Here is a 27,644-nt window from a genome sequence, read left to right as displayed (position 1 = left end):
TAGCCTTATTTTAACTTTTTCGTTGTTAAGCTCGCCAAGATGCATATTCGCAATCCTTAATTCATCATTAATAGCTATATATTCTGGGTTTAGATTGTTCCATTGTTCGATTTTATTTTCAAAATCTTGTATTTTATCTGCATTACCGGAAGCATCTTGCCGTAACTCTGTCAGTTTATCTTTGTATATACCCATGTCTTCTGGCGTCATCTTCTCAGCCGGTATTTTATCAGCTATCACATCTTTAGAATGCGATGTATGACTCACATTTTCGGGCTCTGCGCTGCTCCCCCTCAAACTGTATACTTTACTTACAAATTCATATCCTCCCGCTTCTCTTTTTACTGTCTCGAGTGATCTAAATCCACGTCCTGTTTATTTGATAGCCTGAGGTTTTTATAATACAGCTTTCCATCCCTAATCTTTGCATTCAAAATTAATTCGTTTCGTGCTGATTCATCAGTAATATTATTCTCATCTAAGAATTCTTCAGCCATATCTATTTCAAGTTCTACTCTCTGTCCAATCACACGATCCACCTGCGGGCTATCGCGTGAGCCAGCCTGGGAAGGACCGGCTTCTGCAAAAGTATCATCGGTAAAAGATGTTTCAGCAGTAACATCGTCATCATTTACATTTGCATCAACGAAATCCTGGAATGGTATATCTTCTCCTCCTTCTGCCATATTGTATTTCTATATTACTACAATTATTTTTTATCATCCCTTACATATACAGTAAAAATGCACATCTCAGTTGTTGAAAGCGTTGAACAATTGGCTGATTACATAGAAAGAACAAGTGCTGCATATCGACGAAGTTATAAATTAATGGGTCGAATTGATATGGCTCTCAATATTACTAAGGGAATTCTTGTAAGTTCTGCTGTAATAGCAGCAATTCCAACAGTTCCGGTACTGTTAGCCTTAACTCCTATACCTGGCGTCGTTATTGATGTAATACAAGGAAAACGGGAGTATCAAAGAGGCGAGAGAAATATAAACATTATTATGTTCAATATAAACAGCTGCTTACACAAATACAAGAAAAAGGCGCAACCCTTCGGAACGAGGAGGCTCCGGGGTCAGAACTTATTCAGGACATATTTCATCAGGCGCTAGAAATTCAAAAACAAGAAGGATTTAGTCCGCCGCTGGAGCGATATCTACGATATTATGGATTGAATGGATATGAAAGTTAGTTCGTACCGATAGGAACTCTCGTGTTCAACATCAGCTAGACTCCGCGACCGGCCGGCCGGACTGACAACGGGGGTCCTTTATATAGGCTAGTTTGATGGTGATGACTCACACGGAATTTCCCACCTTCCCACCTTCGGAACGTGTATAAACATGCTCAGAAGGGAATTTCCCTGCTTAGTTCAGGACAATGCACTGTTGCGCATGCGTGAGTTCGTATATAGGTCAGGGTCATACTTTAGTTACATGGATGGTTAATTTTTCCTTCGCTTCATGTAGATAAATGAATAAAATGGGGTGTAAAATTCTTACTTCATCCAGTTGTCCACGTTTACTATACTACTAATGAACTTTTGTAATTAGTGAGATAACTCTAAAATTCCTGCACCAAACTTGATGATACTTGCAACAAATATTGATCTGATATATATCTAATTATACTTAGAAGCATTGGACAGTGTCAAGTTAATAAATAGGTCATTTGCATATTTTATGAAGTTTTGTAATTAGTCATATAACTTAGATATAACTTCACCAATGTGATGAAATCTGCTGCAGAGACTGATCCGACTGATATCTAACTGTAGTGTAAAGCATTTAGTAGTGTGAAATTAATTAAGGGTTCATTTGCATATTTAATGAACTTTGTAATTAGGTATATAACTCTGAAATTACGGCACCCAAGTCTTTGAAATTTGGTACAGATATTGTTTTGATAAATATCTAATTGTACTGAGAAGCATTTGGCAATGTCAAGTTAACAAATAGGTCATTTGCATATTTTATTAAGTTTTGTAATTAGTGATATAACTCCAAAATAACTGCACCAAATGTTATGAAATCTGCTGCAGATACTGATCCGACAGATATCTAATTGTGGTGTAGAGCATTTACTTGTGTGAAGTTAATTAAGGGTTTATTTGCATATTTAATGAACTTTGTAATTAGTGATATTACTCCAAAATTACAGCATTAAATTTGATGACACTTGCTACAGATGTATCCATATCCAATTGCACTGAGAAGCATTGAACAGTGTCAAGTTAATAATTAGCTCATTTGCATATTTCATGAAGTTTTATAAGTAGTCATATAACTCCGAAATAACTTCATCAAGTGATGAAAACTGCTGCATATACTGATCTGACAGATATCTAACTGTGTTGTAAAGCATTTAGTAGTGTAAAGTTAATTAAGGGTTCATTTGCATATTTAATAAACTTTGTAATTAGGTATATAACTCTGAAATTACGGCAACAAATTTTGTGAAACGTGCTACAGATATTGCTTTGATAAATATTTAATTGTGCTATGAATCATTGAACAGGGTCAAGTTAATATAGGGATTATTTGCATATTTAATGAACTTTGTAATTAGTGACATTACTCTAAAATTATTGAATTAAATTAAATAAAACGTGCTACAAATGTTGATCTGATGGATATCTAATTGTCCCATGAAGCATTGAGCAGTGTCAAGTTAATTAACAGCTCATTCGCATATCAAATAAAGTTTTGTAATAAGTGATTAAAATGTGAGAGTACTGTGCGATGTTGAAAAAAAACCTGCTTCATTTAGTGATAACATATATCTTATTGTGTTATGAAGCGTACTACTATTAATGAACCTGTTGTAAAACACACGTGAGCATATTCAGTTCATATCTGGTTAAATGTGTCATAAATCAACTGATTATTGATGATCGGAACTTAATAACCTGTGTGGCTTCGCCAATAATGATTTAATGTGCTGAAAAGTCATGGCACTATTTGACATAAACACAACCCGGTGCATATTGTCTGGTACCTGACACATCTCTGTCGACTAGAAGATTATCAGGCATTTAGAAAATGACAATTAATGACAAAGAAACACTGAGAACGAGAACTAGTCTCGCATGCCAGACCTCGAATCTGCATGCACAGCGAGCGGTCAAGCCGTGAGCTACGATAACCGCAGGTTACGAGGTCTGGCTAGAACCAACTGCTCGGGAATGTAATGACGTCATTGTGGGATGTCTTTCCTATGCTAATAAGTATAATTTTGGATCACCGCGTACAGATGACCATAACGCAATTTCACAGTATGTGCCCACCATGTTCCATATACTCTCGCCGACCAAACATTCCAGTAAAAATCTACGGCGAGAATTTATTTGTGAGGGCGGCCATTTACTACAGTAACTAACTCATCGGCAGTCGAATTGGGCCGAAAGTCTGAGCTACCTTGGAACAGAGCAAAAGGAGAAAGTAAACTCCATGGAAGATGATGTCAACGATCCGATTATCGACAATGGCAAGCATTTAAGCAATGCCTGGAGCGATAAAAAATGAGAGATTTGCCATATTATGTCGGCAAATTCATGGAAACGTTGGAAACGTTGCCTTCCACATAATATGTCATGAATACCTCCTGCTTCAGTGTCAGGCTGTTAATCACTACTTTCTTCAATTGAATTTAACGTTTTTGTACATTTTGTTTCAATTCATCACATTTGTTTTCATTTTCATCATGGTTGCTGGGGATAGAGTAACCGTGACTTCATGAAGTTGTACTGAGGTCAACGAAGGGCATGCCGGGCAGTTTACTTCAAATGGAACATTTCTGGATGAATGACTCGACACAATCATTCACTCGAGTTCAAAAGGCTATTTTAGACCCTCCGCCTACAATATGAATTAAGCAATAACCCACAACGCAGGAGGGTATGCACGAGATTTTGGTACAATGTGCGACATATAGCACGAGCCGATAGGCGAGTGCTATATGGAGCGAATTGTACCAAAATCGAGTGTATACCCGACTGCGAAGGGGGTTATTGCTATTATATTATATCAACTTGCGTGTCTTTGTTGTCTTACTTGGGTATTTTCATCACTCTAAAGCCCCAAATGCAGAAAACGGACGTCTGAGAGATCGAATGTCGAAAATTCTGCGCCCGAGACCGAGCATTTTTATAAGTTGGGATTACGTACAGGCACACAGTATCCTACGATAAATACGCATTACGTTCATATCGACATTGCATTTTATTCGCATGCAACACGAACACTATACTTGTCCAAAAATACCTACTGCAATCACACAGAAAATGGGTCAAGAGTTCAAATCAAAAGAAAAAAGTAACAATTTTTTTCGTAAATGTACATAAGAACAATAGTCCTGGCTTTTGGCAGTACGGTATACGTCGACCGTCGCGATATTCAGAGGTGGCACAGTGAAGTTGCAGCGATCTATTTTGATGGATAATTTGGACGTTAATTGTACCAGAAAACCAGCAGTTTTGAAATAATCTAGACTTGCCATGATTGCAACTGTGATGAACAATTGTGCAGAGTGTGTTGCATGCCCGAATCGATGCAGGGAGAGCTGAACGCTGACACTGCTCGTTGAATTTCGTCGCAGTCGCCAGGAGTCATCCCGTTGTTATTTTAAACTTCTTGGTCTACATCGTTAGAACACCCCGGTCTATTACAGCCCAAACTTTGGTAAAGAACATCTGACATACCATTACTGTGAGGAAGTGTCAATTTATTTGTGTATGATCGAATACTATTTCGTTTTAAAGAACGGTAGGATATATCGCGTCTCGACTCCCGCTATATCAAGCAAAGTTCACGGTGCGCTATGTCGCCCTATGTGCATCGGGATATCGCACCCAAATGTGCTGCTTAAGATATGTATTTCATCATGTATCCAACTTATTTACACCAAGAGGTGAGTTACAGACCCAAACTTTATCTGTGTATCAAAATTCGATCTTTGGTCTTTGAAACAACAGAAACAAAGTGGACTCTTTCGGTTTTTCTCGAGGGTGTATGGTTTAGATAGGTACGTTCAAATGCACCGACCGGGCAATTTCGAAAATGCTGGTTTAGGGGCCCGTTTTAACCCCCCCCCCCCCCCCCCCCCCCGCCGCTATCAGTGCTAAAACACTATTTTAGCATCGGTGGCATTAGCTCTCGTCCAATCAGAATGGCGCATGGTAGCATGATATAATATAATAAGCAATTGATGTGCTCTCCCATCTAGCCGATTGCCGAATATTCTACTAGACAGTATATACGGTACGTTACTCGCACCTTGCGGCTTGGCCACTCACGCCGCAAGCAGGTTCGAGGTTTGGCATGCGAGACTAAACCAGAACCAAACGATTCTGTGTCTAAAGTGAACTCTACAGAACTCTGATTAACTCCTACTGTATTTGTTGTAAACTTTCAACAACGGAAGCTCCAACTCCTAGCTAGGTGATAGGAAATGATCTTTGATATGCCACTGTTATTTGACAAGTAGTGTTACAGTATAAATAAGCTACAAAAATTCTGCTTTGTGGTTCTTTCAGATGACGAAACTAATAAAGTTATTTGCCTACAAAAAAGCTAATGAAAGTCATAGACGCAATGTTCACAGGTAATATGGTCAGCTATGTACACTAATGGTAGTGCCAAGTCAATGCATTTGAACGTATCTACCTGAATTTAATCCGAAACTGCCTGCTTTGTTTCAAAGACCAAAGTCCGAATGTCGATTCAGAGATACAATATGGGTCTGTAACTCACCTCTTGGTGAAAATAATTTGAGGTCGATGGTGAAAGAAATCTCATAGCAGCACATTTGAGATATGCCGAAAAAGCGATGACTATTGTTGTCATGTAAATTTTCGAAAACAAATTGTAACTTTGTCTTTTGCTTTGAATTCTTAATCCATTTCCTTTGTCCAGATGTTGAATTGGAGTCCACTGCATTTGCTTAATTTGTGTGAATCGGATTCTATCTTATTTAATTTAGATCTGATTCTACTTCAAATTATCTGTGCCAGAATGCGGTTTACAATAAACCAACCCGTCATTAAAGTGATTAACTTTGCCCAGAGACATCACAACGCGGCAAATCAACGTCATATGACGTTTCTAATATATTCAGGTGTTTCCTGTCAGTGAGCCTGGGGATCTAAAAAAGACCCGAAAGTCCAGTACAAAGAGCAACGCATTTAGGCGTGGAGTTACATTTGCCCGTGGCACTGCCCCGTCCTGTCGCTCGATTAGGCCAGGCGATGACGCATAAAAAACCGGCATGACAAGTTTTTACGCAAACGAAGATTCACCTGTCGCGTGGACAAGTTGCCTCGTCTACACAACTACGTCGAGTCCCCTGAGGAAAGCTTTGTCCTCTACTCATGTTCTGATGTCAGAACCGTGATTCTGTTTGCACCCATCCATCGTAGCGTATTAGTACATACACTTTGCAAAACTCGGACGGGAACAATACACTTTGCAAAACTCGGAAAGGAACAATACACATACATTCCATAAATTGCAAAAAAATGAACAAATCAGTAAGTAAATAAGTAACTTTATCAATCAATCAATCTATCTTAAAATAAATCCCAAAGACTACAAACTTCCTGACATTTTCTTGCCCATTCTCGTTAAAAGTTTTGTGTGTTTAGTGTCAGTTGTTTTTTTTTTCCAAATACGGAAAACCCTTGCTTCAGTTAGTTTCTTAGTTGGATAAAGACATTGATAACATTGGACTTTGAACTTTTTCAATATTTGTTCAGGACGTGGATATATTTCTCTAACACATGAATAATGCGGACATATTTGTCTAACACATCCATGATATATTTTATTTTCAATAAAATATATTTCATGATATTCGCTACATTGCCTGTGTCATTGCCTCTATGAAAACGTCAGTAGCTGCATTTGGAAATACAGAGTCCACACTGACTTTATTTTAGGTATAATTGTTTGTTCAAATCTAAAATTAACCCCAAAATTGCCACAAAATTACACCATTTCAATAGCTAAAGTTTCAAGTTTCTGTAATAGGAGGCGTGACCACACTCTGCATGACCACTGCATGGTTGCATTCCTCCATTTCACAAGCTATCTATATTTCCATTGTCGCTCAACAGTTGATTTTGAAATTTCATATACTAGTTTAAGCTTAGTGCTCAAAGCGAATGCATGAATGCATTTCACAAGAGTTGCATTGAGATTCGCGCAAGTTTGATTTAGGTTGGCTCAAAGCAAATGCGTTTCATGAGAGTTGCATGGAGGTTGATTAGAATTGCATGGAGGGTGGTGAGAGTTGCATGGAGGCTGGTGAGGGTTGCATGGAGGTTCGTGCGAGTTGCATGGAGAGTCGTGAGAGTTGCATTGAGGTTGGCTCAAATATTAGGTGTGGATTTTGGCCTGGATTATCGCTATATGCGTTATTTGCTGAAAGGTTGAGTGCGCATGCCCTAGCCTTCCTATAATATTTTACCACGACAAGCCCTAGTCCTGTTGCATACGCTCTTTTATTTGCGCGTGCCCTAGCCCTTCTATGCTGTTTACTTTTGCACAATCATCACCGACTGGCCTTTATTCAATGATCAAATCAATGAAACTTTTGGTTAATAGGAAGACACAAAGGTTCGGATAAACATTAGTAATGCAATTAAAATTTATGTTAATGATCCGTTTCCATGGGACTATTTAAATCAACATGTGCATCAACTCAGGCTGTTGGTCGCTTTCTTCAAACCAACGCAACAACAAGTATTATTTGAAAAAGGCTGTATGAGTAGCTCGTCTTACACTGCTAAAACGTAAAAGTCCTTGCATAAACATAAAGCTACAAAAATGTTGGTTGATCTTTCTTGAACCAGTATCAAGTATTGTTTGTAGGTAGGGTTCGTCACACTTGACATCCCGGAAACCTTCGAATGATTTTTACGGGCTATAGGAAAGATGTCGTTACAAACAGAGTTTCAAACCCCCTAAAAATAACCAACAAAAAGACAGAACAAAAACACGAAAACATCTCAGCGATGTTTGTGAGCGTCTGTATACTGAAAGGGTCAGTCAGTAATGAATAGATCTTTTGTCGAAAGTTCACAAGGTGGGGCAATAGCTACTAGATTATAGAGTCAAAGGAAAGCAGGCGCGAAGTATTAGATACTTTGAAAGTGTTATTTTGTATTTTCAAATTCTTTTGGCTACCATTCCATCTAGCTCCCTGACTCTGCAATAACGTAAAGTTCAGTTGCAGTATACTTTTTCGGGTAGTCATTCTGTAGCTCGCTAAATCATTCATCGGAAACCTGTTGAATATTCGTAAACAGAAGAATCGTTTTAATAAGCAACGATGCGTCCAAAACATTGTTTGTGGTCATCTAGTGGAACAAAATCTCTCTTCATATATAAAAGAGAGAACTGATTGGTATATACTTTCACAAAAGGAGTATTGAAAACGAACGCATCAAGAACAAACACAAATAGAAACTAAACGAATCATTGACATGTCAATCTTTGACAATGCTATTGGTTCTGCTGACGGCCACCAATCAGACTGAAATAACGCGATAGCACAAAGCGCCAGTATTTCTAAAGAACTTAAACTTTCAACGTTTATCACATGAACTAGCCCGAATCGCCAGCTGTGTGATGTAGAACGGGACGGATAAGGTATCCGAATTACCCCTGTTTACGTCATCAACCGGAACTTAAGCTTGTTTTCCGCACTTTGCCCTGACGCTTTCGGGCATAGACCGATGTGTCGCGATCGATGCCGTGATCTCATGACATTTTTACAAAGAGGTAAGGCGCTTACATACAATTCTTTGTTTGCCGTCAGCGTACTGTTAGGTTTTCAGAGCAAATTAAGAAAATAAACACAATGTTAACACTATTAGAAATAAAAAAATATTTTCAAAAAACCCCATACATTTGTGTTTTTTATCTGTGCTTGTTTGTCAATTTTTGCCTGACTGCCTGGCTGGTAGATTTTTCAAATATCCCAGGACGGCAAACAAAGAATTTTCTTTAAATGGCCTTATGCAATAAATTCAGACATGGAAACATGGGAGGCGTGTCCAAGTAAATTTCGAGTCGCTAAAGCTTCTGTAGCTATTCCAAAGAATAGAACGGGGTGCCGTCGCGGTGGACGCTCTAGTCTAGTCTTACGGACAGCTCAAAGTGGAATGCTTAACCATTGACGTACCGCAAAAGTTGGTACGTCCATGGTTGAGCCTGGAGATAAACCCGAAAGCTATTACCTCAACGTAAGTTCAAATGAATAAATAAGTACCTATAATCTTCCAAAACGACATAGAAGGTAAAAAACATCAAATCATTTGACGAACAACTATATAAATTTCATTCATGACATAACAATTAAGTAAATTCTGGATCGGAATCGAATGTGCAGAGTAGCTGTGTCGAAACAGCTATGTCAGTTGTAGTCTGAACTCTGCACTGTAGCGGTATGGATGTATTGTCGAAAGTTGTCTGACAACAGATTCAGAGCTACCGTCAAGTGACACTATTTGAAGGTATCTGCCTGAGAGATTAGTGTCACTGCAAACATCAAAATTCGTAAGACATAAACTTTGATGATTTGTATCGGGATTGACGAGTTATGGCGAGGGCCCGTTGTGGCCACATCCTTATTCTGGGTCACAGAGAGTGCCATCGAACTAAAATTTTCGGACTCGCCAAGATCGTAAGCTCGTGATATTTTGACAGCCACGACACATCCTAAAATAAGAAATAACAGTTCGATCTTGTTGTCGCCTTCCCTTTATAAATGTAATTTAAAATATTCAAAATAACTCGGGTTATAGTATTGAGGCTGTTAGGCAGAAGCAAGGTGAAGCCCCTTTGCCAGCGTGTGGCAGACTTTCTTTGGCGTCGGGACAGCGTTATCCAATAGACAGGTTTGGCTACACGGTTTACATGAACGTGAACGCGTAACGTCACGAATTTCTGCGATGATGCATCGACTTGCGCGTACGTTCTTCGCGTACACAGAGTCGGCGTCGGGTATTATGTGGAGATAGCTCTTTTCCATGTAATTTGTAAACGTGTACATTTATTCTCATTTTTAGGTAAAAAAACATGATATAAACTGTGAATTGATGTATGATTTTTGTTTGATATATGATAGGACATCCTCAAGGATATTCATGTATTTTCGTTATTTTTATGTGCACTTTCTTCGTCGGTTCGCGGTATACCAGATAACCATTGCGCCTATCCGTGTGATGAGTAAACAGACGACAGGGACCCAAGCCGAGCCGAATCATTTCCTGCGCGTGCCAAACGAACGGAAGACGTAACGCATAGCCAAACGGATTGTCGCACGCTAAAGGTATACAGTCACCTGTAATCTAAATATAGCCATATATGGTCAAAGGGGAGTTCCTTGGTATTCAAAATGCCCATGTGAGGGCGCTGTTTTTAAAAAGCGACCACCCGCTTAAATCTGTGATTGGTCAGATTTTTCTTTCCATGGTAACTGTGGCTAAATTGGAACAGGTGACAGTACACTTTTAACATGTACACCAATGCAAACATGGATTCTATGCGTTCACGTTCAGGTAAAACGTGTAGCCAAACCTGTCTAACGACCGAATCCATATGTCTGATTGGTTAAGATGGTATCCGATGTTTGAAAATTTCAACTTGATCGGAATTATGAATGAAAGTACCAATTAAATATTTGCACTTCTCAACAGCGATGGGCCATTTTACTAATCCAATGAAATTAATCCCGGGAAATAAAACCTGGATTGCGACAATATTTTGTGATTAATATATAATCAAATGAAATCTTTCTCTGTTTGACGACATCATATTTTTTCGTTGAGCTGTACATCTTGTAATTATATATAAATATCATGAGATTGTGACTTTTCTGCACCACATAAGGATGTTAATTGCTCTCCGTCGCATTACAGTACGACTAGTGTCAATATGGCTTAAAATACAATACCTTAACACCGACATAGCAGGTAGAGGGTGACAAGCTCTACTGAAGGGACATAATTGTTGACCCCAGTTTAATGAATTCAGAAACTCGTTGTCGCTCTCAAGATTAAACACAAAAATGGGGGAGTTTATTGAACTAATTTTGTGAGCAGTAGACAATATAATACAAGTATATTTTTGGACACGCCAATAAATCTCAGAGATTGCGACAATTCTTTATGAATCTGAAATACAATGGGTGGTTGTATTAGACATCTTAGTGGTGAAGGTTGTAAATCGCTATCGATAAAGTTACATATTTACGGCGGAGTGACAGTGAATGACAAAGTCCGTTGTCTAGCAGAAAATGAACATCCACGCCGTTGGCATTAAAAAAAGTTACACGTATTCAGAACATTCTTTGCCTCATATTTAATGTATTTGGTCGAACAAACGTATGCCCACACAATAGTAATGATAAAAATACTGAATAATTAGATATTATTCCCTGATATTTTTCTTCGTTCAGCGAAGGAAAATACAAGTGACGTAATGACCGTGTCACCACGAGTCGAAGACGAGTGGTGACATGGTCATTACTTCACGAGTATTTTCCGAGCTGAACGAAGAAAAATATTAGGGAATTATGCCGATACTTATCACATGCAAAAGCCAAGAATTCGGGGTTTTTTTGCAAAGTAAAAGACATTTTCCATGACGATTCCGCGTTTAAACTTTAGAACTATTTTGAGAATAATATCAATACGCCGTGCGCAAGTTGTCAATCATTTCCAGTCGTCCGTCGCGTGAGCGAGGAACACGGCCTTCACGTTCGCTCGTGTATGGAGCAAATGCCAGCCGACCTCTCGGTCTACACGTACCTTCCACAAAGTTATACAATATTTCAAAGAGAGTATCGGCCTAGAAATTTACCTCATATGAAGAGACTCTATTTTTCGGGAACAAACATCGACTGAATCTCGACGGCGCAACACTGTAAACGTCGCGCCTGACCCTGGTTGCAATGAATGCTTAAGGTAGTGCGCTACCATTCTATATAGGAGAGCGCCCTCTTTTGTCCAGAAGATTTATTTATTTATTTATTTATTCAATTACCTTTGAAACGGTTTACAAAGCAAAAACTGCAGAAGATGTACATGTTCCTTTTAGACTACCTAACCTGGTGAGCGTGAATAACAGGACAAAATGGCAAAAAATCATGCTAGTGACCTTATAATATTTCTTTCAGAAGTTTTTATGAATCAAAACAACCGAAATTATATTTTTGCACTGAAAATCGACAGTTATTTTTATTTTGAAAGATCAGTAGAGAATAATTAACAATTGTAGCTCTGGCATAGTATCAGTAAGCTAGAGGGTCAAATCTCAGGTCTAACAAAATTCACCTTTTTTCGTCACTTTTTGCTGTTTATTAAGAAAATTTGCATGGTGACACCAACATTTTTTGCTTCTTAATCAAAGAACACTGTCTTTTTGATAGATATTGCTGTACTTTTTAACATTTTGAAAATTATTTTGTGCATTTATATGAAGTTTATATTTAAAAAAAAAACTTTAGGGTCTAATATTTAATTTTTAAGACAAGACATCACAAATTTTAGTTGATTGTCCTAATTCAGCTGTCCTGGCAATGCAAAAATGTGGTATGCACACCGGGATCTGTTAATCGTTTGCGATAAAATAATGATTCTGCTGGTAAGTGCAAATATTCGCAAAATGGGAGATTTAGTGGTTTTCTGTCAATTTTGGCATGTGTTTTTTCAAAAATTTTGCATGGGTACCCCATACTTTTTTCATATCTTTGCAATGTACACATACAGATTATTTCGGAAAAGTCAACTTTAAGATTGTGACAACATTTTTTGGAATGGTAGCGTTCCTCCTTAAGCCCCTAAGGAACTCACGGTAACGCAACCAGCTTCGAGTTCGTTGTTTCGGCAAATTATTCACGTAATTCTTTCGGAATACACAGGCGATACACTCAAGTGTTTATATTGTTCGGATTATTATTATTGTCGTAGTCTGTGAAAATATTGATTTTATTACATGACTTCTGGAGGCCTGGACACCGCACTTGACCCCCTTGTTGATGTAGTGGAAACCGTACACAGTGCGTCGACAGTTCAGGCGTCGGCGGGGTCTATACGAATACGAACCCCAATGCATATTGGCGACAAAACTAAAACAAGAGGGCTCAAAATTTGCCTAGTTGATGTATTTTGTCAGACTCTAATAATCATGACTAATGTTTACGACATTTTCACGTCAGACACATTTTGATCGTGGGAAAAATACCGGCCGCAATGTTGTTTGTTTACATTGACGAGCACACCGAAGATCGACGCAAAAAAGGTCCGAAGCACAAAACTGATGACATAGACGTGGGTTGTCGTGACGTAGTGCGACCAGAGCATAAATCCCGTATTTTTTGTTCGGAGACGACAAACTTGGCTTGTGCATGTGATAAAGTGAAAAAATACAGATTATGAAAACCACAGCCTAACGACCGTGATTCAATCTCAATTGATGATGACCTGGCCGGCCTCAAAATTATGACATCGTTTGACAAAAATGACCTATAAAGCTCGTTTGTTACGGTCAATCGGTACAAGTACCCACTTAGCACTTTAGTTTGAGACTTATTCTTGACACTGTTCCGCTTCTTTCCACTAATCAAATGTATACTCAGCTTCATTGGCTGCCCATTAACTTGAAACTCCGTTTTAACCGTATGTCCCAAATTTACAGAGCATCTAACAATCTAACCCCTGATTACATAACCAGTATGTTCAATTATTATATCCCTTCAAGATCACTTCGTTCTTCCAATCAGAACCTCCTTAAAGTTCCCAAAGCACGTACACTTTTTTATCAAAAGACCTTGTCTGTTGCGGATGTGGATGAATATAACAATCTCCCAAATCAATCAGGAACTCTGAGTCACTGACTTGTTTAAGAAATCTTGTAACAACTTTCTGTATTCTATTTACTTGTCTAATGCCTCTTCGTAGTTTTTTTAATATTTGTACTTCTGTGTTTTTTTTAGTTTTCAAGTTGGTGCTGTTATATGATTTTCTTTCGCCTATTCCACCTGCATGAAAAGAGATGTTTCACCTATGGAGCTATAGAGTTTAAATAATAATAATTAATATAAGTATTATATAGAAACAATAACGCGAATAATAATAAGTTAAATTTCCGTGTAAAATTTCACCATAAGGGTATTTTGGGTCGAAAAGACCAAATATGACATCGATTTCACGGCCCCATGTTTCCATGGTAACCATTTTAGTGGTTGAAAATGTCAATTTTTCTAATATCCCATGAAAAGTTACTTTGATTGATATGAAAATTATCTAGTGGGGGAGTTCGTGTCAGAGAACCCAAAAAACAGACATATTTTAATGTTTCTAGTTGCCATGGTAACTATTTTGGGATAAAAAATGTTACTTTTTCCCTAATTCCTATTAAAGAACTATTGATTGATGTAAAAAAATGATCATAAGGGTTTTTCTGGTTAGCACACCAAAAAAATCACACTCATTTTAATTTGAGATGTTTCCATAGCAACCATTCAGGAGTAAAAATTACAAGTTTTTCAAAGATTCCCCCTAAAATCCAGTGATCAACAGAATGTGTTATGTCAAAGGGATATTTTGGGTTAGAAAGACCAAATATCAAGTGTAAAAATCCAGTAATCCACAGAATATTATACCTAAGGGTTATTTTGACTTAGGAAGACAAAATATGATATCTGTTTTTACTGCCCAGTGTTTCCATAGTAACCTATTTGCGTTTTAAAATTTCAATTTGTTTTACAAATTCCGTTATAAGTAATCCCAGTTACTATGCAAATGCTATCCTAAGTGTATTTATCAGAGCATGAACTCCATGTTCATTTTTGTTTTGTGTTGCCATGGTAACCATTTAAAACATAATTCAATTTTTATTTATTTTATTGATTTCTAAGTATCAACTTTAACATTTGTTCTATAATAATAATAATTGTAATTCCTTTGCCTCCAGCTAGGATGAATAATAAAGATAATGTAAATTTGGGCCGTTCTGGTCAAAATTATGTTTTCCGTTAATTTTAGTGTGTTAGAATTAATTTTATATACACCAAAAATAATTTTTTAAGCATTTTCAATTTTGTTTCATGCGGTCATCCAAAATCAGTGTTATATAGTATAGTTCTAACTTATTATGCATTCATTGAATTAAGTTTATGCCTTCAAATTAATTTTATGTGCTAAAATTAATTCTACTAGTATCTCAAATTAAGTTTATGAACCCAATTCCCCTTCGCACCCAATGTACCATTATTTATCACAAGCAGTAACAGTAGCGCACAGTTTTTTTTATTTAAAGCATGATTCACTGGTACTTATTTATTTTATGGATTTATAATTAACAACGTATTAATAAAATAATTTATTTTGATTTCTTTGCCTCATTCAAGGAAGAACAATGAAGACAAATTATTTCTGATTGTTTAACTAAAGTAAAGTGCATTATCACTTGTTTGACCTGGCATGACCCCATAAAGTCTTTAATTAGCTAGATCTCCCCTTTCCATGGTAGCAACGGCTAAATTTGAACATGGTGCCCGTATACCTTTAAACACTTTTTTTTAAACCCAGCAGGCCAAGACATGGGGGAAATATTACAAGTTCAATGTTTCGTGTTTAATACAGTCCTACTTGCAAATCAAATCAAATTATAAACACCAACTCTCAATGAATTTTACCGTATTTCTCACTTGTGCGAACGTAGGAAACACTCATTGCAACAATTTAAGAAATATAAAGAATCGGCTGTCAATTAAAGTGCGGTTGCTAACCAACCGGAGGTAAACAGTGAGACTAAAAGTGCCCAGAAATACGAGCGCAATAGACTGATCATTTTGGCGTGTGCCAACTCACTTATAGAAAACTGCAAAGACTAGTCGTTTTGGCGTGTGCCAGCTAATCGGCTAACAAAAACAGGAAACTGCAAAACCGCAAAAGGTGATAAAGAAATGTAAATAGCTATAAACAGTTTCTATAAAAATCTCTACACATGTGTATCAACCTGGGGCCTATAGCACAACGGAATAGCCAGTATTATTGTAAAAGGCGATAGTCATATCAAACTAATAATTAATATTTCCACCTTTCAGCTTGGTGAAAAAACGCATTTATTGATTCGCCAAAGGCCTGTGGATTCGTATATTTTTGCATAAGTACTACATGGACATTATCCTTACGAAAAAGTTCGACTAACCGTCTCGATTGCTTTTTCAGTGAATCGGCCATGATGAGAGTTCTCGAATCAAAAACTGTCGCCGTGCTCGAATACAAATGTCTTCTCATTAAATTACGTCATTGTTATACAAGAGTTAGCATTCCAAAGTCTGTCACCCTGTTTTTTTAAAGTTTGGAGAAGGGTGGCGGAACGACATGAAACGCAAAAATTCCCTCGCATATTATCCGGCAATATGTACATTAGAAATACAATAAACGCTCCAGGTACGTATCTTATACTCCAAAAAATGGCCACAGGCGGCGTGAACTTTCTGAAAGGATTTCCTACACGTCCTACTTGTTACGTTAGAGACTCACATATGTTGTCCTGAAAAGTATTCTCTGCAGTAATTCCAGTTTCTGTCAACTTGCACATCATTTTAAAAGCTCAACGACACGCACGAGACGAAGAAGTTCCAGACTGAACGTTCACGCGCACGGAGACTCAATTGCGCATGCTCATATTGTCAGCTGCACTGGCATAGACTCTCCACAGTCGCTAGCGCTGTGCCTTGTTTTGTGCGCGCCCACGGTGGGCCTGCATTCGAAGGCTACGCTGTGCATGTGAGCACGCGCTGCCAGACACAGCGACTGTCAGTTTTTGCCAGATATGAATATTCATAAGGGTAGTGACGTCAAAAGAAACACCTATCTAACTGGGCTGAGAGAATATGTACTAGCTGGTAGACCTATAGTATACACGGTATGTTTTTATTTTTCATTTTAATTTTATTTGGCTATGGTACTGTCATTTCTTTTTGATTTACGGATGTGTGCATTTCTATAAAGTACCCTGATAAGGCTGAAATCCGACCGGTCGCTTGCAAGTACCTCCAGACCCCGGGAATCGCGTCGCGATTCGCGTCGCGTCAATACCTGCTGGTATCGCTTAAACTGCTTAGTGTCACTTTCCCGACATGCATTACCCCTTGGTTTAATGATATCCCCTCTCTCTGTACAGTATGATGCATAATTCGGCACTGCACGTACGACAAGTCACCCCTATTGACAAAATTAAAATAAACAACACCTCTTTCTTAGAATTCCCACAGCTTCAATGAACTGTTATTAGATTTCTGTATAATACTTATAGCCCCTAAACTTGTAATAATAATAATAATAATAATAATAATAATAATAATAATAATAACGCTATAAACCATTAAAGATATACCAAGCATATCGTACTGCCAAAACACTATGTTTACTCTGTTTAAGAGTGTTGCAAATCGAAATGGAATTGTGTTTGTATTCTCTTCTATTTATATTTTACTTTTTGTAGCTTGAAGCTGTTGCTTCAACATGAAACTTGAATTTGAATTATTATGGGTCCTGCCAAATAACTGCCGTTAACATAAGGAAACACTAATTTGTGAGTGTTGCAGTAGTTTTGGCTGCGACTTAGATACATGAACATTTTCTCTTAAATACTACATAGAGTTCGATGGGTTTCGATGGCAGGGTCTCGCTGCTCGACTTGGAAAGGTGACTGACGTCCGGTAGTATTCTTGTCCACATCCGAAATCTTGAAAATTGTTTCAGAGTACGTCACATACGATCAGCTTCTCAATCGCCCTGTCGAGTGTCCATTCACAGAAGAGGCTACGTCCCTAGCAGGAAAATAGCACAGGGATGAGTATAGACTCTCCACAGTCGCTGTGCCTTGTTTTGTGCGCGCCGCGATGGGCCTGCATTCGAAGGCTGTGCAGCTGTGAGCACGCGCTGCCAGACACAGCGACTGTCGGTTCTTGCAAGTATATGAATATTCATAAGGGTAGTGACGTCAAAAGAAACACCTATCTAACTGGGCGGAGAGAATATATACTAGTAGCTGGTAGACCTATATACGCGGTATGTTTTTTATTTTTCATTTTTAATTTTATTTGGCTATGCTACCTGTCATTTTTGTTTTGATTAACGGATGTGTGGAGTTCTATAAAGTACCCGGATCAGGCAGAAATCCGACCGGTCGCTTGCAAGAACGTCCAGACCCTGGGATTCGCGTCGCGTCTCTGAAGGGCGCGCGCGTGTTCCAACAGGGAAGAACGCGAATCACAGGGTCTCTGCCAGACTAGGATGAGTACGATGCAGCCACTGCGCTCTGTGTAGAATACTATGGTGACGAAGAAACAAAAGCTTCTTTCTGTTTTGGTTCAATTCCTTTCCTTACGACCGTTTTATTACTCAGAATGTTCGTGTTCTCAGAGAGTAAAAGTGACCACGGTAATACATTTATCAAATGTATTTACAACCATCATAAAGTCCTACAGTCTGTTTTGCGATCTCAGTTAAGAAAAAATCAATCGCGAGTCCGTTTAAAATAATTTACCATATATCCCATGTGTATGTTTACCATATACCAGAATATATCGCTCACGTGACAATAGTACCCTGAATGCACAGAACCTTGTCTGGCAGTTGCACTCTTAGTGAAAATTGTATATTTTGTGCATAGAGGTCAACAAATCGTACGCACAGCAGGTAACACACACGTTCGGCTGCTCGTCTGCTGTAGTATTCCAAAGCTTTGGTGTTGTTGCGAAACTTTGCAGAAGTAAAAGACAAACCCACGGGAAAGCCGCCTGCACGGCTATGAATCCACAGCTAACAGTAAGCCTGCAATCATCCTAATTATTTGCGTATTTGTAACTTTGTACTTAATATCGGTTTTGATTTTTTTTTGTATCGATAATTTCCAGTAAGTTCACTTTCAATAAATCTTTGCTTGTTTTCAATCGAACCTTTTGATTTTCAGGAACTGATGGTTTACAAACTCGCATAGCTCCAACAAGTGACCATCCCATCTATGTTATTTTATCTATTGATATTAGATGTAGACAATGTCCGTCCTTTACTTTATTATTACTATACCCACCTCCAACCCTGCTTTAATCCAGCTGATGAATAATTCAACAAGAGATGTAACAAATTATTATACTTAAAGTGAAGGACAGTTATGTTTAAAGGGTCTTCATTTCCGAATCCTTAGAGTTAAATTAACACAAGACCTTCTCAAGTAAGAAAAAAAAACTAAATAAGACCACTTGAAGGTCACACATTAAAAATCAATCAGAGAAATGTACTACAAATTTCATGTCGTGATGTTACGGATGTAATTTCTCCCTAAAAATATTTTTCATCTGACATAAACGCTTATATAGTCAGCGGAAATCGAGTTATAATGAACTTTTGGTGTTTTAACTAATAATATCCATGTAAACGATTTTGTCAAAATTGAATCAATGAGAAGTCGATAAACGAGACCGACTCTGTTATCCTGTATTTAAAATGAAACAATGGAACTTTTCTTGAGAAAGATTTTATCGTTTGACTTTGAGACCTTTTTCAAAGTATGGAAAGACTCCAAAAAGACGTTAATATCATTAAAGAAAATATAATTCTGAGATAGAAAGTCTCAGCCAATAAATTAGTTATATTTTGTCCGATTAGAGTTCAGTATATGTTCCCCGCTCGATTTACTTTGCCGCCCTATTTATATATTTTCTTCACCATTCACCGTCTTATTATTCACGATATGAAATGCAACTGAGTTGCAAGGCTTTTATGCTTGCATGAGATGGTTTAAAAGCCTTGGTACTCTGGTGCTACTAGTTACTGTATAAGTTTGATTCATATTATCATTATCATGTAGTTTTACACATAACTGAGTCAGTTGCTTCTGTTCCGATGTAACTTTTATACCATCAAGGGAGTATAGTTACCATGATCACATTCTTCCCCCAGGGTGTCAAAAGCAGGATGTCAGAACGACAAAACATCACACCAGATTGGCAAAACAACGAAGGTCAGAAAACCTCAGCGTTATTGAAATTGAAGAGATTGCGAGAAGTTCAACGGGCACAAGTTAAAAGATTATTCAACGAGGCTGACTCTCTTATGAAAAAGCCTGGTAAACATGAGCTGGCTTTGCTTGACCAGCTTGAAGGGTTGAACGATCAACTTTCAGGCAAGATCTGTCAAATCAATTACCTAGAAATAAAAATCCTCGAACTGACCGATGAGGCACACTTGAACGAGGAAAATGAAGTTTCAAGCGATTACCAAGCGGAAATGTACAAACAAAACCGCTGCATTTCAACATTTGTAAGGAAAAACAGATTGGAAACGCAAAAGTGTTCTGGTAAGATAACATCTAATGTTGTCAAGTTTTCTTGACGTTTTAACATCCTCAATCCACTCTAACACTAGTTAAAATAACAAGTAAACCAGAATTTTACCTATCTGCAAAGCATGTCATTGCCGATGCAGCGAACACAATAAGTGGCTTGCCACTCAATTAAGCTAACGATTGAAAGTTATGTAGGGGAAAGTGTGATCTAAAGCTTAAACTGTTCACAATGAAGGCACTTACTATCTAAAATGGCATTTGGTGATACCCAGAACGACTATCACATACGAAAGTTTTGCGTTTTGCCTGTTTGAGCAGTCCCCAACTGCCAATCATTTTGAGTGACCATTTCCCGGAACTATCCTCTACTCATGTCGACGGCTACCTAAAGGTGTACAACCCGCATCGGCTTATTGTCACTTTGGCTCTGTGATGTATTACTTACATTTTGGCCTAGAGAGTCTATAGTTAGGACCGTTTATTTGGGTCGTTTTGGTCTCATTTGCATCCATGTCGCCCTGTTCGGGTCCATTTAGCTCCGTCCGAATTTCGAAGACATTCAAAAGAGGGTTCACGACCTCTCAACCTAAGACTGCACTGGTCGAAGACTGCACTGCTAGCTCTTCTCCATTCAAAACACCGACGATTATGGATATTTACATAATCATACGAGCTACAGTTTACACTATTATTTATTCATAACGGACATGTTACAAAATCTTCCCGTAACACGATTGGAACTAGTTTGGGATAATTGGAAGGTGAAGTAATGTCGATTTAATCTACAAATGTAAGCTCATCTGCTTTTCTTTTTATATTACACACTTGTTTTTATGAGTAATTTACGATTTTGCAACATTCAGCTGTACGGCACCTAACACGATTGAGAAATTTGAGAAAGATGAAAATCTAATTATCTCAAATTAGTTCCAATCGTGTTACGTGGAACTTTCATGTTCATTCATATAGTCTTGTTTGAAACAATGTCGTAAAACATAGTTACTCTGGGGCCATGATCAGCACAATTATTATCTGTGTGGATAATTTCTGTTTGTGTGCAAATCGACTTTAAATTAACTTACGGCCTTTTGGTATTGTGTGTAAGTGGCATTACGTCAATATCAACTAGACGACCGCCAGGTAAGAGGTAAAACTAATATTGGAGAAGTAAGTTGATATATTTCCACAACAGTTAACATTTTGGCTAATGTATTGCCAGTAAATGTCACTTAAACTGAGTAGCACGAATCAGCAGCATATTGTAGGCGGTACAAGAACACGAAAATTCCTAGGCCAGAAGTTGTCGTTATCTTTTCATAACGATTTTTTCGAAAAGTGGTAAATAATAAGTACGATTGTATTGCTTGTCTTCTAACTAAAGTTTTCAGACTGGAAAAAAAACTGTTCCAAAATATAGTTTATTTATAAAACTTTGACCTTTGGATTCCACAAAGGGAATCTTCAACAGGAATCTAAAAAAATCAGCAAAAAGCAATGGCATAAAAACGTATAATACACTGAAATTACTAAAATGCTGGTCGATAAAAGGAAATCGAGATCTAACAACACATTGTGTGAAAATGGAATAAAAATGAACTTACAGGAGCCCAGGCTAACGGTAGCGATATTGACAGGCCGGATCATACGAAGCAAATGGTGTGACAAAACAAAACAAAGGGAGGGCTCTCAGAAAAATAACTTACGTACGTGAAGATTATACGTGACTACGTATTTGTATGTGAAACGGATGTGTTGATCTATGATAATATGGAATACTTTTTTACCAGCTTCCTTTTTATTAATACCGTTTGGTGACAGAGTACGAACGTTATGAATAAAATGAAGTTTAAGTTTGTTTTCTGATTTTATCTGCTTTGGAACAAACTTTGCAGAGAAATTGACTTTTTCGCTTACACCTTATTTCACAGACCGATCTTTGTCATTAGAAGTGAGCCGTATGATTAAAACTCTTCATGTTGACAAGAGCGGCCTAGATAATACGGCAGAAGATTTATATGGAGACTATCCATCCATGGTAAGTGTAATGTTCCGTGTTTTAAATATAAAGAACATTTTTTAAAAATGTTCAAATGCCTATGTAAGCTCTGAAAGCTAACCTTTGTAGATTTCAATAAATTTACGCCTACATCTTAATGGTAATGCAAGTTAAGGCATGTCATGTCACATTTTTAATACTACTATAAGGTTAACAAATTCAAATTACCACTATTTTGCACAGCGATGAGAGTCGAAATTTTGCTCGAGTAAGAGCAAGGGGACGTTATTATACATAGGATTCAATCTGGGGACAATATTTTATCCTCTGATCGTAACCTGTTACCAATATTTAGTTTTGTACCAGGACCTAATTCATGAATCAATTTGCCAAGACTTATCTTGGTCTTCAATATATTTTCTTTGAAATCATGAATATGACTTTGTTTGTTAACCGTCTATTTACTGTCTGTTCTGTGCTGTTTTGTGTCTATGTTTATAACTATTGTCTTACGAGTTCTGACCTACTGTCATTGGATTATGGATTGTTATGATTGCGATTATTTTATAAAAAAAAATAAAAGAGTCAACCGAACCAAGGGTGTATATCAAACAAATTACAAGGGATCATTTCAAAACACAGTATTTATTTGGTTTTGCGTTTCTTTACTATTATTACAAGTTTGATTTTGGTCAAAATGACCATTACATCAAACTTCAAGACGTAAGATACCATCTTTTGCTTTAGAATGTATCAACTCAATCCTATGTGACTGATGATAAGTTCCTTGAAGTACAAGATGCTCCTAATGGCTCAGCTGTAGAGGACGGATACAGCTCTGATAGGTAAGACATGCATGACAAATAAAAACAGTAAAGTTTCAAGCACCATATACTTTCCCGTTCACATCTGAGAATTAGGATGGTTGTGGTGTTTTGCCGGGACAATATCTAACAACACAGGACAGGCCGTGCATTATCTACATTTTTAGGATTGCATAATGGTAACTATTGCAATTTATATGTACAGATTCCACATGTTGTCATTACCTTGTTTTAAATAGTTTTCGAGTGGAATAAATAAAGTTCTTACTGTCTGTGAAGAAAATAATCTGATACTCATTGTTGACGACTGCCGTACAATTGCGCTTGTTCGAAGGTCTCTAATGCAGTATTCTCACTCTGTTATCTCCAGTTAATGCGATTAGGTAATGCAATTAATGATGACATAATTACAACAGTAACGACATCTCAAGTTACTAATGACAAATTATTTGTGCGGTTAGAGACGTGACGTATGTTTTTACGTATGTTAATCCGCCACCGCGTTAGAAATTAATTATAAAAAAATACAATGTAGACTACATTATGAGGTCGGAAAAAACGCTTTGCGGGTTTTTCCGACCATACTAATTTTTAAAAACCTCTTCGACTTTGATTCATGTTGTATGCTACTTTCTGACAAATTTTAAAAAAATCACAATATTATGTGAATTGTTGTGAAGTTGTATAATTTATATTATACGTTGTAAAGTATTATACTTTATTTTGTACATTTCTGCTATACACATATGGGGCTGATATCAAAAGAATGTTTTATGAGGAGAATGATACAAACTCGAAATGTCTCGATAATGATAACAGAAAAGAAGTTGAAGAGGACAAATTTATCCTGCTTGTTGAGCAAGGGAACGTTGAAAAGATCAGAGAGATGCAGTCGGTCAGTAATTCAGTCTTACTGTTATAAATATTGCGCCAAAGTGATGATTATGTTTGTGGTCTGCTAAATAAGATTCGCTTAACAAAATATTCTACCAATAGAACAGATATTTGCCTTTAAATACAAATGAAACAGATGTAAATCATTAAGAATCGTCTACATAAAATAATATTTAGTAGGGTATCTAACTAAACGAGTTCATGGTCTGTTAATTATCGTAATAGTTGCTTCGAAAAATAACTATATCGTCGTACAAAAAGAGAGCTCAAATATGTTATTAATACTGAATCCTTTCTCCCCCTCCCCCAGCAAAATTACGATGAATTCCACGATTTAAGTGAGCGTAAATTTAAAGTAAGGGGAATGGAGAAGACTCCTTTGCAAATAGCCTCGGAAAAGGGATGTTTTCAAATGGTTCACTTACTAAAGAAAGCCCAAAATATAACTGTAAACAATATAACGGACATTTCCGGTAAGTGATCTCTCAGCATATATTATAAGTAATTTAGAAAACTAAAAGCCTAGAGTTGAATATATCATGAAAATAATACTTGGTGCCGATGCACTTGCGTAAACATGGTAAGAAGATGAGCCTTACACTTAGTATACCTACGTAAAGAGGGATGTATAGCTACGGAAAGAGAGAGTGTATCACGAGTCACTTATGTTACCATAAAAGGTTATAAAGTAGAGTGGTTGAGAATTCTTCGCTTGTGACATTAGTCTGTCTAACAACCGAAAATATAAATGATCATTTGGAACAGGTCGGTTGTGGAAGTGTCTTCGTCTAGCCAAGGAATTTTATTGCTTTTATTTATTTGATTTTAATGATTGTGACCTTGATATTCCTTATATAGTATAAACTACTAATCTTTGGCGTCTTTGTCGTATGACTGCTTTTGTTAAAATTTCTATTTCTCCTTAATTGTGTCATGAATTTGTCCTGTGATAACTGTAAGCTAAGTTTTATCACTATACCGATTCTACAATCTGATTAGCGAGATTTTCTAATGCGTCGGCAAGCAGGGGTAAGTTATTAGTTTGTGGCCGTTATCACCAGATTAACTTTCACAAAGTGAACCACGGACGGATCAGCAAGTGTTTCTTCTGTCATACTCTTACTGTGCGCACGTTAATACGGTGATAGAGCCCGTATTGTAGAGGGAAAAGAAGAAATAGTTACATAACAAGTGCACATACATAGATGCCCAAGATCAACAGCATAATTCCTTTTAGGAATACTACAGTCAAGATTAGTAAAATAAAATAACCAATAGCAACAAAATCCCTTACTTAGAATAAGACAACCACGGTGCAGACCCATTACCCGGGACGGCCTGTCCGCTGTTCACTGTGGTTTTATTTTTAAAAAAACAAGGTTAAATCCCAAAAGCGTTTCATGTTTTGGGGTAATTCAGAGGATGGGGAGGGGGAATTGTATACTTGTATTCGAAATGTCACTATCTTGAAATAAAACAGAATAGGTAGACCTGTTGAAGTAATCTGTACGAGCTTTATACAGGTCTTTCGGGATGACCATTTACACTTGCATGCTCTTGATACACGTTTTCTTTTAAAGTGCACACACAATGTGTTGATAAGCCAGACATTAAAGTTGCCCACTCATACAATCACTGGTTAGAAGAACATGATGTCTCTGGGATCTTACGAAAGAGGTATCTGTAAGTTGCAAGCAAAACATACCAGGGATTATATGGTCTTGGCAGAGATGGAACACATTTCCAGAACACAAGGAGCCAGTCTATGACCTCTTTCACGTAAAAAGAAAGGCAATTGACTGCAGATACAAATACAAAATGACCACTCACACACTATGATTAAATGAGTCGGCAACGTTAATGTCTGGCTTATCAACAAATTCTATGTGTACATTAGAAGAAAACGTGTGTAATGAAATTCAAGTGTAAACGATCAACTTAAAAGACCTGTACATTGATATTATTATCATTGTAACAATCGTCTATAAATCATTATTCTACAGCATCTGACTTTGGGGCTAAAATTTCGAAGACGTCAGCTGAGATGGTTGCTAAAGCAAACCCTGCATACTTATGTTTGAAAGAGGATGATCCCGTTAAATCAGCTCTAAAGTGGCCATCAGAATTCAAGAAAGTCTTCGGGCTTGCGAACACATTACAAATACTACAGGTGTGCTTTTTTATACTACCTATTTCCCCATACTTTATCTCTTAGGTAGTTCTTATCAAGTCTCCTCAACTATATATTGCTTGATTAAATTTGTTTACTGGGGTAAAGGTGTCAATGTTTCACATTGAGGTGAGTAATGAGTATCACTGTGAGCGCTGCCATCTTGATAACAATATTTCATAGCAGAGGTCATATCGTAAATGGTAAACTGCTAAGTCTTCAAAAACATGTCATAGACGTAATACTTAGCGTATATCACAGCCTTTAAATCTGCTATGAATTAAAACGATGTATTTAACAGAAGGGCTTTGGTATTTTCAACCGTTCAACTAGCAATCGTCGGCCTTCAAGGATCATAAATAACTTAAAAGAAGAAGCAAAAATTGATGAAAATGACCGTAAAACCCAAAGATTATGCTCTCCCTCCACCTAGAATTATAGGGCTTATCCTGTTTCTCTTCTTCAGCAAAGCTGTTCTTCTCTTACAATAACGTTGCTGTTATTCCAAAATATTATGTAATGATAATATTAGTGTAAGGAAGACTTTATATGCCTGTTGTTGGCTGTAAAATGACCATTCTTATTATTCGCCCCTCAAGGATTTAATAGATCCTTGCAACATAACACACTGTGTAAAACTTTGGTCAAACCTATACTTCAGTAGTCGGAAACACAATCGGACGTTGCACAAATTCTAGTTTGATCGACGCATGTTTCTTTAAATTAAGGATAATTCTCAATTTTTCATATAAATAAATCTCGCAGCTACATGCATTAACATTTTTCTGTCCTAATATTGTTTTATTTAGGGAAAATATTTGTTTGGCAGTCGACAAGTGACACTTTTCACAGAAAGGCTTCTCAACTGTTGCGTAAATGATTCAGAAACGAGAATACTGCTGAACGGCAATGCTAGCCACGAGGAACGCGGTGCGGTGTTCCTTCATAAAAAATTAAAATTGGTCACCTTTGCAGTCCACAAGAGACAGGAAGGGGTAGGTAATCGTGACTTTTATCAAAACAGTTTTTATTTGGCAGAAAAAATTATCATCGATAAAATATTGTTTTTTACTCGCTGAAGACTCACATTCAAGCAAAGTACTCAGTGTATCATGGAACGCAATACGTACAGGCCTATTTAACTACTTACCTGCAATCGCACAATACAAAAAGCACCATACGTACATACGTATGTAAGTACGTACGTTACTACGTACATACGTACGTACGTACATACATACGTACGTACGTACGTACGTACATACATACGTACGTACGTACGTACATACATACATACATACATACATACATACATACATATATACATACATACATGCCTGCATGCGTACATGCATGTATGCATGCATGAGGAGCACTTAGATAAA

General features: G+C 37.3%; 1 protein-coding gene across 1 annotated transcript in view; it reads left to right on the top strand.

The window, feature by feature from the left end:
• LOC139116706 (short transient receptor potential channel 5-like) overlaps positions 1-27,644 on the top strand; it is a 102,648-nt gene that overhangs the window by 17,304 nt on the left and 57,700 nt on the right. Inside the window, exons 2-8 of the mRNA XM_070679304.1 lie at positions 19,991-20,387; positions 22,304-22,410; positions 23,119-23,216; positions 24,015-24,090; positions 24,400-24,562; positions 26,093-26,259; positions 27,069-27,254. Coding sequence (XP_070535405.1) covers positions 20,006-20,387; positions 22,304-22,410; positions 23,119-23,216; positions 24,015-24,090; positions 24,400-24,562; positions 26,093-26,259; positions 27,069-27,254 — 1,179 coding nt within the window. The 5' untranslated portion in view covers positions 19,991-20,005. The remainder of the gene's footprint in view (positions 1-19,990; positions 20,388-22,303; positions 22,411-23,118; positions 23,217-24,014; positions 24,091-24,399; positions 24,563-26,092; positions 26,260-27,068; positions 27,255-27,644) is intronic.

This window comes from Ptychodera flava, chromosome 18 (assembly GCF_041260155.1).
Source record: "Ptychodera flava strain L36383 chromosome 18, AS_Pfla_20210202, whole genome shotgun sequence".
NCBI lineage: Eukaryota > Metazoa > Hemichordata > Enteropneusta > Ptychoderidae > Ptychodera > Ptychodera flava.
This window is presented reverse-complemented; position numbering and strand designations above follow the sequence as displayed.